This window comes from Schistocerca cancellata, chromosome 5, assembly GCF_023864275.1.
Source record: "Schistocerca cancellata isolate TAMUIC-IGC-003103 chromosome 5, iqSchCanc2.1, whole genome shotgun sequence".
In the NCBI taxonomy this organism is placed as follows: Eukaryota; Metazoa; Arthropoda; class Insecta; order Orthoptera; family Acrididae; genus Schistocerca; species Schistocerca cancellata.
The window spans coordinates 491,248,153-491,263,943 of record NC_064630.1 but is presented as its reverse complement, the minus strand read 5'-3'; the positions used below and the strand labels follow the sequence as shown (position 1 = coordinate 491,263,943).

The 15,791-nt window shown below is 43.0% G+C and overlaps 1 protein-coding gene across 1 annotated transcript in view; it reads left to right on the top strand.

Annotated features, from left to right (window-relative positions):
- The window catches only part of LOC126188619 (venom carboxylesterase-6-like), a 122,465-nt gene that overhangs the window by 66,244 nt on the left and 40,430 nt on the right, over nt 1–15,791 (top strand). Inside the window, exon 5 of the mRNA XM_049930221.1 lies at nt 5,407–5,612. Within this exon, the coding sequence (XP_049786178.1) occupies nt 5,407–5,612 (206 nt within the window). The remainder of the gene's footprint in view (nt 1–5,406; nt 5,613–15,791) is intronic.

Genomic DNA, 15,791 nt, shown 5'->3' with positions numbered 1-15,791 from the left:
TGGTAGGTCCTGCCTTTTGTACCCGTCTGCCCTGTATTATCCCCTATCAGGGACTCCCTGGAAAATTCCGTTTGACGTGCATAGGGATGACTTGCTTGAAAATTAGCATCTGTCGGCATATTCCGAGGGGCAGACCCCGTCATCATGCTGAGCGTGTCGGGATAGCGGTCACTCGCTCAGTTAACGCTGCCCTTCTCTTGTATGTGTAGCCTGTTTGGGCGGCGACAAGCTGAGTCTAATTGAATACACGAATATGCAGATCTTCCGCTGCTTTCTGACGACAGCTTTTCGTTGCAATTTGTTCCAAATAATTATTATATTAATATACTATATTATTATATTACAATAATTATAATAATTCCAAGTAATTCCAAATGTACTATATTATAATATATTATTATATTACAATAATTATAATAATTCCAAGTAATTCCAAATAATTCAGTTTCTACTTTTGATCCCGGTTTCATCTGGTGATATCGTATTTTGTGACATTGCAGAGTATTCTGCCAGTTTTTGCGAATGTGTTACCGATGTCAGGGATAAACGCCATCGCAACAGGTTTATCTCCTTCCTCTGAAAGCCCTTTCAGTTTTATGGCACGTTTGACCTGACAGTGATTCTAACTGTTGTTCGGGAAAACGGTCTGCTGTCTTTTAAGCTCTCTCCGACTTACACTTCACGATAGCTGTGGGCTAGTGAGCTGAGGATGCCTTCTCGTAGTGCAGGTGGATGAAAGCTGAAAACATGCAAATATAACTCTGTAATAGTCAGTTTACGGCAAATCCTGTGTCTTAGTGAGTAGTCGCGTCTCCGATTGACTAGCACGCCCAAGAACGGAATTTGTTTCTATTCCCAACGTGGGTTCGTGTCGAGAGCAACTGACAAAATAAGTAACTTAAAAGTAAATATCCTCTGTGTAGTTAGGTGACTTATAAAACACTTAATAAAGACAAGTCTTCTGGTTCAGACAGTATACCAATAACTTTGCTTTATAGTTGTTGTTGTTGTGGTCTTCAGTCCTGAGACTGGTTTGATGCAGCTCTCCATGCTACTCTATCCTGTGCAAGCTTCTTCATCTCCCAGTACCTACTGCAACCTACATAGTTCTGAATCTGCTTAGTGTATTCATCTCTTGGTCTCCCCCTATGATTTTTACCCTCCACGCTGCCCTCCAATACTAAATTGGTGATCCCTTGATGCCTCAGAACATGTCCTACCAACCGATCCCTTCTTCTGGTCAAGTTGTGCCACAAACTTCTCTTCTCCCCAATCCTATTCAATACTTCCTCATTAGTTATGTGATCTACCCATCTAATCTTCAGCATTCTTCTGTAGCACCACATTTCAAAAGCTTCTATTCTCTTCTTGTCCAAACTATTTACCGTCCATGTTTCACTTCCATACATGGCTACACTCCATACAAATACTTTCAGGAACGACTTCCTGACACTTAAATCTATACTCGATGTTAACAAATTTCTCTTCTTGAGAAACGCTTTCCTTGCCATTGCCAGTCTACATTTTATATCCTCTCTACTTCGACCATCATCAGTTATTTTGCTCCCCAAATAGCAAAACTCCTTTACTACTTTAAGTGTCTCATTTCCTAATCTAATACCCTCAGCATCACCCGACTTAATTCGACTACATTCCATTATCCGCGTTTTGCTTTTGTTGATGTTCATCTTATATCCTCCCTTCAAGACACCATCCATTCCGTTCAACTGCTCTTCCAAGTCCTTTGCTGTCTCTGACAGAATTACAATGTCATCGGCGAACCTCAAAGTTTTGATTTCTTCTCCATGGATTTTAATACCTACTCCAAATTTTTCTTTTGTTTCCTTTACTGCTTGCTCAATATAGAGATTGAATAACATCGGGGAAAGGCTACAACCCTGTCTTACTCCCTTCCCAGCCACTGCTTCCCTTTCATGTCCCTCGACTCTTATAACTGCCATCTGGTTTCTGTATAAATTATAAATAGCCATTCGCTCCCTATATTTTACCCCTTCCACCTTCAGAATTTGAAAGAGAGTATTCCAGTCAACATTGTCAAAAGCTTTCTCTAAGTCTACAAATGCTGTAAACGTAGGTTTGCCTTTCCTTAATCTTTCTTCTTGCTTTATAGTATGCTGATACAATAGCGTCATACTTAGCAATCATAAACAACCGTTCGCTCGACAGAAGATACGTACCAAAAGATTGGAGCGTTCCACATGTCACACGAATACCCAAGAAAGGAAATAGGAGTAATCGGTTAAATTACAGACTCATATCACTGACGTCTATTTTCAGTAGGGATTTCAGAAAATATGGTGTGTTCGAATGTTGCGTCGTATTGATACTCAGTTAGCATGTAATCAGAAATAGTGTTCTGTTGAAATATGACTAGCTCTTTCTTTCCATTAAGTAACGAGTGCTGCCGACAGGGGACTCAGATTGATTCCGTATTTTAGATTTCCAAAAGAATTTCGAGACCGTCCATGAGAAAAGACCTCAAATTGCGTGCCTACGGAGTATTGCTTCAGTTATGCGACTGGATCCGTGCTTTCCTCTTAGAAAGATCACAGTACATAGTTGTTGTTGTTGTGGTCTTCAGTCCTGAGACTGGTTTGATGCAGCTCTCCATGCTACTCTATCCTGTGCTAGCTTCTTCATCTCCCAGTACCTACTGCAATCTACATCCTTCTGAATCTGCTTAGTGTATTCATCTCTTGGTCTCCCTCTACGATTTTTACCCTCCACGCTGCCCTCCAGTGCTAAATTTGTGATCCCTTGATGTCTCAGAAGATGTCCTACCAACCGGTCCCTTCTTCTTGTCAAGTTGTGCCACAACTCCTCTTCTTCCCAATTCCATTCAATATCACCTCATTATTTATGTGATCTACCGATCTAATCTTCAGCATTCTTCTGTAGCACCACATTTCGAAAGCTTCTATTCTTTTCTTGTCCAAACTATTTATCGTCCACGTTTCACTTCCATACATGGCTACACTCCATACAAATACTTTCAGGAACGACTTCCTGACACTTAAATCTATACTCGATGTTAACAAATTTCTCTTCTTCAGAAACGCTTTCCTTGCTATTGCCAGTTTACATTTTATGTCCTCTCTACTTCGACCATCATGAGTCATTTTGCTCCCAAAATAGCGAAACTTCTTTACTACTTTAAGCGTCTCATTTCCTAATCTAATTGCCGCAACATCACCCTAGTTAATTCGACTACATTCCATTATCCTCATTTTGCTTTTGTTGATGTTCATCTTATATCCTCCTTTCAAGACACTGTCCATTCCGTTCAACTGCTCTTCCAAGTCCTTTGTTGTGGTTGACAGAATTACAATGTCATCGGCAAACCTCAAAGCTTTTATTTCTTCTCCATGGATTTTAATTCCTACTCCGAATTTTTCTTTTGTTTCCTTTACTGCTTGCTCAATATACAGATCGAATAACATCGGGGAGAGGCTACAACCCTGTCTCACTCCCTTCCCAACCGCTGCTTCCCTTTCATGTCCCTCGACTCTTATAACTGCCATCTGGTTTCTGTACAAATTGTAAATAGCCTTTCGCTCCCTGTATTTTACCCCTTCCACCTTTAGAATTTGAAAGAGGGTATTCCAGTCAACATCGTCAAAAGCTTTCTCTAAGTCTACAAATGCTAGAAACGTAGTTTTGCCTTTCCCTAATCTTTCTTCTAAGATAAGTCGTATGGTCAGTATTGCCTCACGTGTTCCAATATTTCTACGGAATCCAAAATGATCTTCCCCGAGGTCGGCTTCTACCAGTTTTTCCTTTCGTCTGTAAGGAATTCGCGTTAGTATTTTGCAGCTGTCACTTGTTAAACTGATAGTTCGGTAATTTTCACATCTGTCTACACCTGCTTGCTTTGGCCTGAGAATCAAAAATTTACAGCATTTGTTGTGTTTTCGAATTACTGGAACACGCAGAAAACCAATGCATGTCTCTAGGTTTTCGTGCCCTAAGAGCAAGGAGAAAGTGTTCAATTGTTCAAATGTGTGTGAAATCCTACGGAACTTAACTACTAAGGTCATCAGTCCCTAAACTTACACACTACTTAACCTAAATTATCCTAAGGACAAACACACACACCCATGCCTGAGGGAGGACTCGAACCTCCGCCGGGACCAGCCGCACAGTCCATGACTGCAGCGTCCAGACCGCTCAGCTAATCCCGCGCGGCGAAGAAAGTGTACTTACTACTAACAAGGTGACGGCACGACCGTGGGGTCGGGGATTTGTCCGAAATTTTGTGTGGTGAAAGAGGACCCCTAACACCTCACGTGGTTAAAATATTAGGACGCACTACTCTGAAAATCCCGAGAAAAATCGATCCAAACTTCCTTAGGTGCCGTATAAGTATAAAATGTTAGACCATTCCCGAGCCGCCGTTTGACCTATATGGTTAGCGCTCGGACCGTTATGGCAGAGGTGACAGGTTCGATTTCTCCTCTAGTACTTTTTTTTCCTTCTGTTGCTTGCAAAATTGCAGCGCATTGTTACAGGAGAATCGTGAAATTAATTCCCGGGAAGATTGTATAAAAATTCCTTCTATAATTCACCATCAATTATCGTCACCAATATTCCGAGATGTGATTCAATATTCCTGGTTTGCCTCAAAATTGTCAAAAACTCTTCGTAAATGTTAATGGGGCATGTTTTTGTACAGATTTATTGCAAACACCCTGTGATTCTAAAAAATCCGTTTTTATATGTTGCGCAAGATGGCGCAAAATATATTGCTTTGTTTGTTTTTACGATAATTACCACTGCGTTCCTTGTTTATATATATTGAATGTTTCCCAATCGACTTGGTTATTCTGATTAAAATGTTTTTCCCTCATATACTTTACAATGAAAAATGGAAAACCCACCGCCATGAATTGTGTTGTTGGAAAAAAAGAAAATAATTTTATTCAATATCGTAAATAATTTGTTAAAGATAATGTAGGTTTGGGAAACTTTCTGAATAATTGTGGAATAACAAAAGAAAATGAAACAGAAGAAAAAAAAAGTGCCGGTGGAGGAATCGAACCCGAGACCTCTGGCGTAAGAGTACCAGCCCTAAACAACTAGGACCGAAGGCGGCTCGGCAATGCTCTAACATTTTGTACTCGTATGGCACCTAAGAAACTTTGGATCGATTTTTCCCGAGATTTTCGGGGTAGTGCGTCCTAATATTTTAACCACGTGAGGTGTTAGGGGTCCTCTTTCACCACACAAAATTTCGGACAAATACCCGACCCCACAGTCGTGCTGTCTCCTTGTAAGTCGTGCACGTCCACAACGAGATAGCAGTCGCAGCATGCCTCTTGCAGGCGCAACGATATTTGACTACATTTGGTGCGGGAGTGATCAGTGTTGTGTGGTGTGGTGCCGCAGACCGGTTCTCGGCGGTGGTGTCGCTGTCCGGCACGGGGCTGAGCCCGTGGGCGCACGTGTCTACCGCCGAGGCGCGCAGGAGGGCCTTCCGCCTGGGCGAGCTGGTGGGCTGCCCGCCGGAGCAGCTGCGGGACGCGCCGGGCCTGCGCGCCTGCCTCTCCACCAAGTCCGCCAAGGCGCTCGTCCGGCACGCCGCCAACGTCACCGTGAGTACCGCCCCTTCTTCTCTGCGCGACAATATTTCATATTAAGCAACAACTGCCCAGAACATTACACTGCTGTGCAAAACTTATGGAAGAAAGTACCTTACACAGGTTTTTGAGTGAGGTCAGCCTTTAGCAAAACACGATTTTGTTTTTCTGTCCCAGACATGTTTCACTGCAGTTGCCGCATCATCAGTACTTTTTTATTGTTATGGCTGTTAAACAAAATGAATGTTCTTTACTGTTTAAATACATACAAATATTACTCCTAGTTTCTAATCGCAATTACAGGTTTTTGAAGAGTACATAAAATTGTTTATTCATACCTACTTATCACATGGTGTGCCTCAAATGGCTCTGAGCACTATCGGACTTAACATCGTAGGTCATCAGTCCCCTAGAACGTAGAACTACTTAAACCTAACTAATCTAAGGACATCACACAGATCCATGCCCGAGGCAGGATTCGAACCTGCGACCGTAGTAGTCGCGCTGTTCCGGACTGAAGCGCCTAGAACAGCTCGGCCACCGCGGCCGGCCACATGGTGTGGTTTTCCTGTTGTATACGTTTTTATAGTGTCTGTTTCTCTTTACAGTTTTTCCCTCTGCAACTATATAGAACTATACGTAGGCAAACCATTTACGCAAAAATTACAATTTCTAAACTGTTGTGGCTATTCTTGAGATTAATAATTTATGTGAAAGGTTGTGTTTTTGTGTGTGTATCTATTTACATTATGTTACACATACGGTTCCTTTTTTCGTCATATTCTTCATTGTCAAGTTCAGTGTTTTGAGTTGTCACTGTCACTGTCACTGTCACTGTCTTTCAGCTCTGATAACAAGATGGCGTACAGTGGAACAGTAGAAGGTGTGAAAACAAGATGGCAGACGTGGAACAGTTGAAGATGTCATTGGGGGTTGCTTTAAATTTCTCAGAGACTGTTTGCTTGTGTGTGTGTGTGTGTGTGAGTGTGTAGGGAAAGGGGGAGTGGTAGAGAGAGACAGAGTCACAGAGAGAGAGAGAGAGAGAGAGAGAGAGAGAGAGAGAGAGAGAGAGATAGGGGGGAGGGGAGGGAGATAGTAGGTTTGACGATTTAACATTATTATTAAAATTGTATATAGTTATTTATTTATTTTTAGTTTTATGTGCGTGTATGTATGTTTATGTGTGCATGTGTGTGTGTGTGGGGGGGGGGGGAGTTGTATAGGATGGTATTATCTGATAATTCTTTGAGGGCCACACGCACACACACACACACACACACACACACACACACACACACACACACACACACACACACACATAGAAACCAAATTTCACATAAATTATTAATCTCCGGCATAGCCACAACAGTTTAGAATAGTTCAAATTGCTCTGAGCACTATGAGACTTAACTTCTGAGCTCATCAGTCCCCTAGAACTTAGGACTACTTAAACCAAACTAACCTAAGGACATCACACACATCCATGGCCGAGGCAGGATTCGAACCTGCGACCGTAGCGGTCGCGCGGTTCCAGACTGTAGCGCCTAGAACCGCTCGGCCACTCCGGCCGGCACAACAGTTTAGAAACCGTAATGTTTGCGCAAATGCCTTGCCTACATTAAGTTGTATATAGTTGCAGCTGACAAATCGTAAAGAAAAACAGACACTATAGAAACGTAATACAGCAGGAAAACCGCACCATGTGGTGAGAAGGTATGAATACCCAATTTTATGTGCTCTTCAAAAACCTGTAATTACAATTTAGAAACTAACATTTGTCTGTATTTAAGCAGTAAAGAACATTCCTTATGTTTAACAGCCATAACAATAAGAAAATCCACTGATGAAGCTGCAACTGCAGTGAAACATGTCTGGGACAAAAAACATAAAAGTGTTTCGCTAAAGGCGGACCCCGCTCAAAAACATATGTTATTGTTAAATCAAACACAGACAAATAGCGTCAACATCAAGATGTTGCATCTTACACAGAATTCGTCACTGTGAAGCGACATAACTCGATGAAACTTGGACCACACATTGAAACAGCTGCTACAGTATAGGACAGAAGGTAACTGTAAGAAACGCGCAATGTAACGAACGTAAATGATAATTAAATTCTACGGCGAGAGTTGCACTGGTCATTGCGATTTATTTTGGTACTTTGGACATCACAAAAGATGGGACGTGGTTGTTAATAAAGTGTGTGATCACACGGATGGCAATGAATGTCCTCGTGCTGGCATCAAAATTGGTAAGGAGTTCTTGTGGTGTTGCGACCACTCCTCCACCAACGCTGTTGACAATTGCTAGATGGTCGTTGGTGTACGAGGACGTGCTGCAGTACGTCTTCCGAACACATCCCACAGGTGCTCCATGTGATATAAGTCGGGGGAAATGCCAGGCGAATCCACCTGATGTCTTTCGCCGCGCAGCTGGTTGCGGTTATCCAAAAAAGTGACAGATCTACTAAAGAGACTGCCTATACTATACTTGTCCGTCTTCTTTTGGAGTATTGCCGCGTGGCGTGGGATACTTCCCAGTTAGGATTCATGGAGTACATCGAGAAAATTCAAAGAAGGACAGCACGTTTTGTATTACCGAGAAATAGGGGAGAGAGTGTGACGGACATATTACAGAATCTGGGGTAGAAATTATTAAAAGAAAAACTTTTCTCGTTGCGGATCTTCTTACGAAATTTCAGTCACCTATTGTCTTCTCACAATGCGAAAATATTTTGTTGGCGCTGGAGCTTCCAGTGCGGTCAAACAAGTTAAGATGAATAGGAATCGGGAATAATGAGAATGGGCTGGTCGAAAACCGGTGTATCACATCCGAAGGAATAGTGCAAAAAGTAAAATTAGTCATGGATTGGTTATCAACATCTTCTGCCACATTACGAATACGACTGCGTATTTCAGTTCAAAAAACTTTCCGGGTGGAGACAACAGCGAAAATGTTGTGTCAGGCAAATCCAAATAACTTCCTTAGCCGCATAATCACCTTGGACGGTTGTTGAATGTAGCAGTATTACACTCAGACATAGAACAAAGCAAGGAATCGAACCATATGCTGTCACCAACGAAAAAAAGTAGCTAAGACCTAAGACTCGTCAGGCATGGCGATGTTGTTTTTTGGGGCTGCCTTATCACGGAGCTACCAAATTATGCCCGTAAACGGCATTTCATTACAGGAGCATTCTACCGAAATCTCCTGTGATGTTATAGGTGACTGTCAAGACGAATTCATCGAAACGTGTGTTTTTGCTCCATGACAACGGCCGATCTCTTTGTGCACAGGACACGGTCGTAGATGCTACTGCTTTGGGCTAACAAACTTTACCTCACACCCAGCATTCTTTCGATATGGCATATAGTAACTTCCTCATTCCTCGGATGAAGAAATAATTGCGTGGCATGGCAAGTACACTACTGGCCATCAAAATTGCTACACCAAGAAGAAATGCAGATGATAAACGGGTATTCATTGGACAGATATATTATACTATAACTGACATGTGATTACATTTTCACGCAATTTGGGTGCACAGATCATGAGAAATTAGTACCCAGAACAACCACCTCTGGCCTTAATAACGGCCTTGTTACGCCTGGGCATTGAGTCAAACAGTGCATGGACGGCGTGTACAGGTACAGCTGCCCATGCAGCTTCAACACGATACCACAGTTCGTAAAGAGTAGTGACTGGTGTATTGTGACGAGCTAGTTGCTCGGCCACCATTAACCAGGCGTTTTCAGTTGGTGAGAGATCTGGAGAATGTGCAGGCCAGGGCAGCAGTCGAACATTTTCTGTATCCAGAAAGGCCCGCACAGGACCTGCAACATGCGGTCGTCCATTATCCTGCTGAAATGTAGGGTTTCGGAGGGATCGAATGAAGGGTAGAGCCACTGGTCGTAAAGCATCTGAAATGTAACGTCCACTGTTCAAAGTGCCGTCAATACGAACAAGAGGTGACCGAGACGTGTAACCAATGGCACCCCATACCATCACGCCGGGTGATACGCCAGTATGGCGATGACGAATACACGCTTCCAATGTGTGTTCACTGCGATGTCGCCAAACACGGATGCTACCGTCACGATGCTGTAAACAGAATCTGGATTCATCCGAAAAAATGACATTTTGTCATTCGTGCACCCAGGTTCGTCGTTGAGTACACCATCGCAGGCGCTCCTGTCTGTGATGCAGCGTCAAGGGCAACCGCAGCCATGGTCTCAGAGCTGATAGTCCATGCTGCTGCAAACGTCGTCGAACTGTTCGTGCAGATGGTTGATGTCTTGCAAACGCCCCCTTCTGTTGACTCAGGGATCGAGACGTGGATGCATGATCCGTTACAGCCATGCGGATAAGATGCCTGTCATCTCGACTGCTAGTGATACGAGGGCGTTGGGATCCAGCACGGCGTTCCGTATTACCCCCACAGTCATTGGATCTCAACCAACGAGAGCAGCAATGTCGCGATACGATAAACCGCAGTCGCAATAGGCTACAATCCGACCTTTATCAAAGTCGAAAACGCATTTCTCCTCCTTACACGAGGCATCACAATAACGTTTCACCAGGCAACGACGGTCAACTGCTGTTTGTGTATGAGAAATCGGTTGGAAACTATCCTCATGTCAGCACGTTGTAGGTGTCGCCACCGGTGCCAGTCTTGTGTGAATGCTCTGAAAAGCTAATCATTTGCATATCACAGCATCTTCTTCCTGTAGGTTTACTTTCGTGTCTGTAGCACGCCATCTTCGTGGTGTAGCAATTTTAATGGCCAGTAGTGTATTTGTAGGACGACGACAGGGAGGGTTTTGAAGAGGAGTGTTCCCTGAACAACGAAAATGCATACTTCCACAATCAAGCTGTCTGCTAAGTCATCCGTCGGAAGAATTCGTCACAATGGTGGGCGAATATCTACAGGAGGACCAATAGCGTAACCAGTTTTCATGCAGCATCTTGATTTTTTCTAGGTGACAATTTAAACTATTTGACAAACCCTTGCATGTGATGACGGAAAGATAATAGGTAACTGATATCGGAAGAGATTTATTGCGGATTCCAGTGAGTGGGAAGCCGATGAACGAAATAGATCGTCTGAAAATCATCTTCACGTACCCATTGCAACTGAAACGTCCCCTTAGAACAATTTATACAAGACTGTGCTTAAACTGACACACAATGTTTTTAGCGCAACGCAATCTGACTATCAAAGATCCTTGCAAAAGAATGGCCCTGAGAAACATTAAACTATACCTTTCAGAAATCACTTACCTCACAAAAATCTTTATTACTCGAACTACTGCAATACAGCGAGCGCTACTACTGCCAGCTAAATAAAAGATTCAAACTACTGAAGGCACTAACTACTGATAGGGACAGTTAGCAAATGAAAGATATTAATAGAGAACAAACAATGTATTTAACTTAATAGTCATAATATACACAGTAGTTCATAATATCCAGTATTACAAATTATCAAAACTCCGCCATCTCTCTCCCCACATCCACCACTGGTGGCGGCTCACCTCCAACTGTGCAACGCTACGCGCTGTTCACATCCAGCTGCCGCTGCCCAACACTACAATGGCAGACAACAATGCAAACTAGCCACAGACTGCACACAGCACAGCCAGTGATTTTCATATAGAGCGCTACGTAACGTTGCCAATAAGAAAACATAAACAGCATATAGAGCGCTACGTAACGTTGCCAATAAGAAAACATAAACAGCCTACTTACATAAAGAAAACATAAACAGCCTACTTACATAGAGAAAACATAAACAGCCTACTTACACAACTAAATCGTTAATGTGATGTAAATGGACAGTCAAACAAATTGGTAGCAGTTAATTGGCGCCGGCCGGAATGGCCGTGCGATTCTGGGCGCTACAGTCTGGAACCGAGCGACTGCTACGGTCGCAGGTTCGAATCCTGCCTCGGGCATGGACGTGTGTGCTGTCCTTAGGTTAGTTAGGTTTAATTAGTTCTACGTTCTAGGCGACTGATAACCTCAGAAGTTAAGTCGCATACTCTCAGAGCCATTTTTTTTAGTTAATTGGCTGACATTGATTAATAGATTTGCTTAATATCCTCCTGGTGGACAACGTGCCAAGTTCTGTCCAATTGGCGCGCTAGATCGTCAAAATTCCAGATTGGTTGTAGGGCCCTGCCCATAATGCACCTAACGTTCTCAGTTGGGGAGATATTGGACGGCCTTGTTGACCAAGGTAGGACTTGGAAAGAACGAAGACGAGCAGTGGATCTTGCTTAAATGCAAGCCCAGGTTGACTTGCCATGAAGGCCAAAACAAAACAAAAAAAAAAAAGCGACAACGAGGCTACTGCTCTGCTGTAAGGGTGCCGCTGGTGACAACCAGAGAGGTCCTGCTGTGAAAAGATCATTTCTCCTGGTTGTCATACCGTAAGGTGGGCAACAGTCATGCTGATGTCCCACAGCCGTCCAAGGCGTCTCTAGACAGGTCTTCAGCCTTCAGTCTCACTGACTGGAGTATAATTGCCTTCAGCGATGAGTCCCGCTTCGAACTGAGACCAGATGATCAGGGAAGTCGTATTTCGTATTTCGCCCTGGGTGGTGGCGGAATATCAAGCCGATTGTGGCTCACCATACGACCCGACTAAAACAAAGGGCTTGGGACACAAGCACGCTCCTTCTAAAGTGTTATCCCACATATGAAGATGAGAAACATGTACTAAATCTCTAAATTATACATGAGCCTCAGTTAACGCAGAGGTCGACCTATCTACTGTTTACTGTGTCATAATGTCGTAACGATCAGATACTTTTGTTGCCCATTTCGCCAAACGTAAACGAACGGACTAGTAGCGAGGTATAAACACACATCTGCTTGTCGACGAAAGTGAGAGCACATGACAATGACGTCACTCACCATCGACTATCTAGAAAACTTATGTATATAGTCGGCGGTGAGCGAATTTATATCTTGTTAACAACATATTTGCATCACCTTCCATTGCAATACAAATGAACGGTTGGCTGACGATGGTTTGCTGACCGGCGAATAGCGTTGATGCATCTCAGTGACATTTTAAACACTATTTGCTTCTAACCATGATCACGGTACCTTCGTTATCTTGCTTTTTGACTGACGATGGTGCACGCGGCCATAAACATTACATATTAGTATGCTCTGCATCGTCCGTACTGCTTTATTTTGTTTCCAACGTATCAAACTTCCTTCACACAGTCTACTACAAGTTCCCAGTTATGATGTCAAGCTTATGGCTAATCTTATCTCTGCTATTCCTCATTATTTTCAGCTTTCTCTGGTTCACTGTTAATGCAAGTTCTGTGCTCAATAGACAGTAAATTCAAATCAAGAGGTCCTACTTTCATAGACTATAGCAATGTCATCAGAGAATCTTATCAATCCGTCCTCATTTTTAATCCCACTCCTAAACATTTCTAATGCTTCTTAGATGTAGCGGTTGAACAGTAGGGGAGACTGCACTGTTTCCCCACACTGTTTTCCATCCTAACGTTTCGCAATTGATTTCCATTTGTATTGTTTCGTCTTAGTAGGTAGCCATAGCAGAATATGAAAGACCTGTGCGAGGCATTATGGAGGCAACTTGAAGGGTTGTGTCGACCTAAACACTACTCAACACTACTCAGATGTGTTCTCTCTGGGTCCATTACAATAAATAGTACCGACCTCCATCCTCCTCCTCCTTTCCCAACCGCACCACCTCCCCTGTGATGTAGATGGGTAATGGAACGCCTGGAATTGTAGTCGAACATTAACAATCCAGATCGGACTAACATTTTTCACAGTGGATAATTTTGAGGTATGCATTAGTAACACAGGAGGCCTGTAAGTCATTAATTAAAGAGCCCAGGATCACTGAAATATTAGCATAATTTTTGAGAAATGTGATAAGTAAACCATGTAATGTCTGAAGTATGAGTTTGTCTAGTTTTGAGAGTTGCATCTTACCAGATTTTACAGGCCTTAAATAATAAAATAGCGCTGGCTGGTATTTTCTGCAACCTTTCTTAGGCATTTGACTGTGTGAGTTACAGCATTGTTCCATATAAATTGACGTTTTTTGGACCTGAAGGTATTGTATGGTATATAATAATTATGTGTTACTTATGGTTGTTCTAAGCAGATAGCCGGCAGAAAAATACGTAAGGATTTACTACAGGTTAAGTGAACGTTTTAGAGACTTTGACACGTAAATCACAATATTCGGAAGCGACACCAGTCGAACAAGGAGGCCGGTGACCAGTGGAGTATGTGAAGCAGCAGCCAGCACTTCGACAGATCAGCAACCGAGCAGACGGGCAATGCTTCCAAGGAGAACAACGACCAGCACACTTCGCACACCAGCAGTCAATGCTCCAGGAACTGTCAGCATACTGAACTCACGTACGCGACGTATCTGGCGATGAGGAGGACGACAAGGCAATGCCCAACCACGCCACCATAGAGGTGAAACAGTGAAAAACGGCACATGTGTCGACATTGGTCACGTTTCTGCCGAAAGTGAGAAGCACAGATCAAAGATCAAAGAGTCAGCCGGCGCCCTAAAAACTTCGCGACATTGGCTAAAACACCGAGTAAAACCTCCGACAAACGGGCATGAGGTGGTCCTTTGAGAGGAGAAGGAAGACACAAAGAAACGTCCCCTGCACGGATGGACTGATGGTTAGTAAGCGAAATTCGCTACAACGACTTATCCGCTACGCCACTTGACAGAAGAAGATGTCGGTTCCGCGTCAACAGGTCAACGTGGAAGATGCCATCCCAGATGTTACCAGAAAGAAATTCGCATGGCACTTACCCAGGTGGCTGGTGAGGGTGAAGAGACCGTGGCCTCACCGAATGGGTCACCTGTGAACCTAGATGTTGATGAACTCTCCCAGAAGACGCCGAACCTTAGGGTCACTGGTTCGGTTCCGGTACGGAGCACTCCACGCTACGCAGTAGCCGCTTGTTAAGAATTGACGAGAAGACTGCGCCGCCGTCGCAACGGGTCACGGGTACTGAAACCTGATAGTCATGGGAAGGCAGGATTCGGTTACGATTGTGGCCGGGCCCTTAATCAGTTACTATTGGTTGCTTTTACAGTTACATACATTTATTTTTAAAACAGTAATTCCAGACTCAACAAATAATTAAAAAATATCACACGTTATTAATGAAGGAATAAACAACTTTATAAATAATAGTGATTTCAGTGCGTTACAATTTAGCAAATCACCATAAAATAAAGATACAAATAATGTTTTAAAAAAACAAGCCACTGTGATCGCGGCTGAATGGCTTACACGCCAAGAATGGCAATAAATTAAGCATGTTTAAGGACTCGCTGAAATTTACGACTTACAGGTATTAAAATATTAATAGGTAAGTGGCCACAAACACAGCAGAAGGTATCAGACGCCAGGAATGGCAGTAAATAAGGTTTTAAGACTTACTGATAAAATAGAAATACCATTTTTTTAAAGCAAATGTCCACAATCACGGCTGAAGCCCTTACGCTCCAGGAACGGCAACTATATACAAAAAATTAGAAACCTGCTGTAAAACAGCAAATACAAACAAAGGTTAATTAAAAGAAACAAGCAACTTACCACAAAACAGGTGAAATATGATGATGGTAAACCTTGTAACACAACCCTTACACTGCTAGATTTATTCCAGAAGGCAACCACAACTATTAACTGGACATATATAACCTTTAACGTAGGTATTACAAGGTATGGTAATAAAGAATACAATAATAAAACACAAGGACCAGTCACAGACGTTGCTCCAGCAATCGACCTCTGAGAAGGTCCGGTTAAAAACACTTTCGCGAGCGAAGAGATAGGCAGCCAAAAGTTGCTTTCTCTTCACAAGATGGTAACTCAGACTAGTGGCAATCTGACAAATGACAAATGATAATCTTGCTGAAGCTACCTGAAGCCCGATACACAAAATACAACGATGGAACAGTACGCCAAAGCCGGAACGAGTGGACTCCACTATGTCCCCAGAATACTGTTCTTAGAGCGTCAGGAACGAGAAAGTACCCTGTCCGATTCCATTAACCCGAAAATCTGAACAAACAAGTCACAGTACAGAACACCAGACAAACTAACAGTAACTAAAAACCCCACTCGATCTGCATGCTAAGCAAAACCGAAATGTAACCAA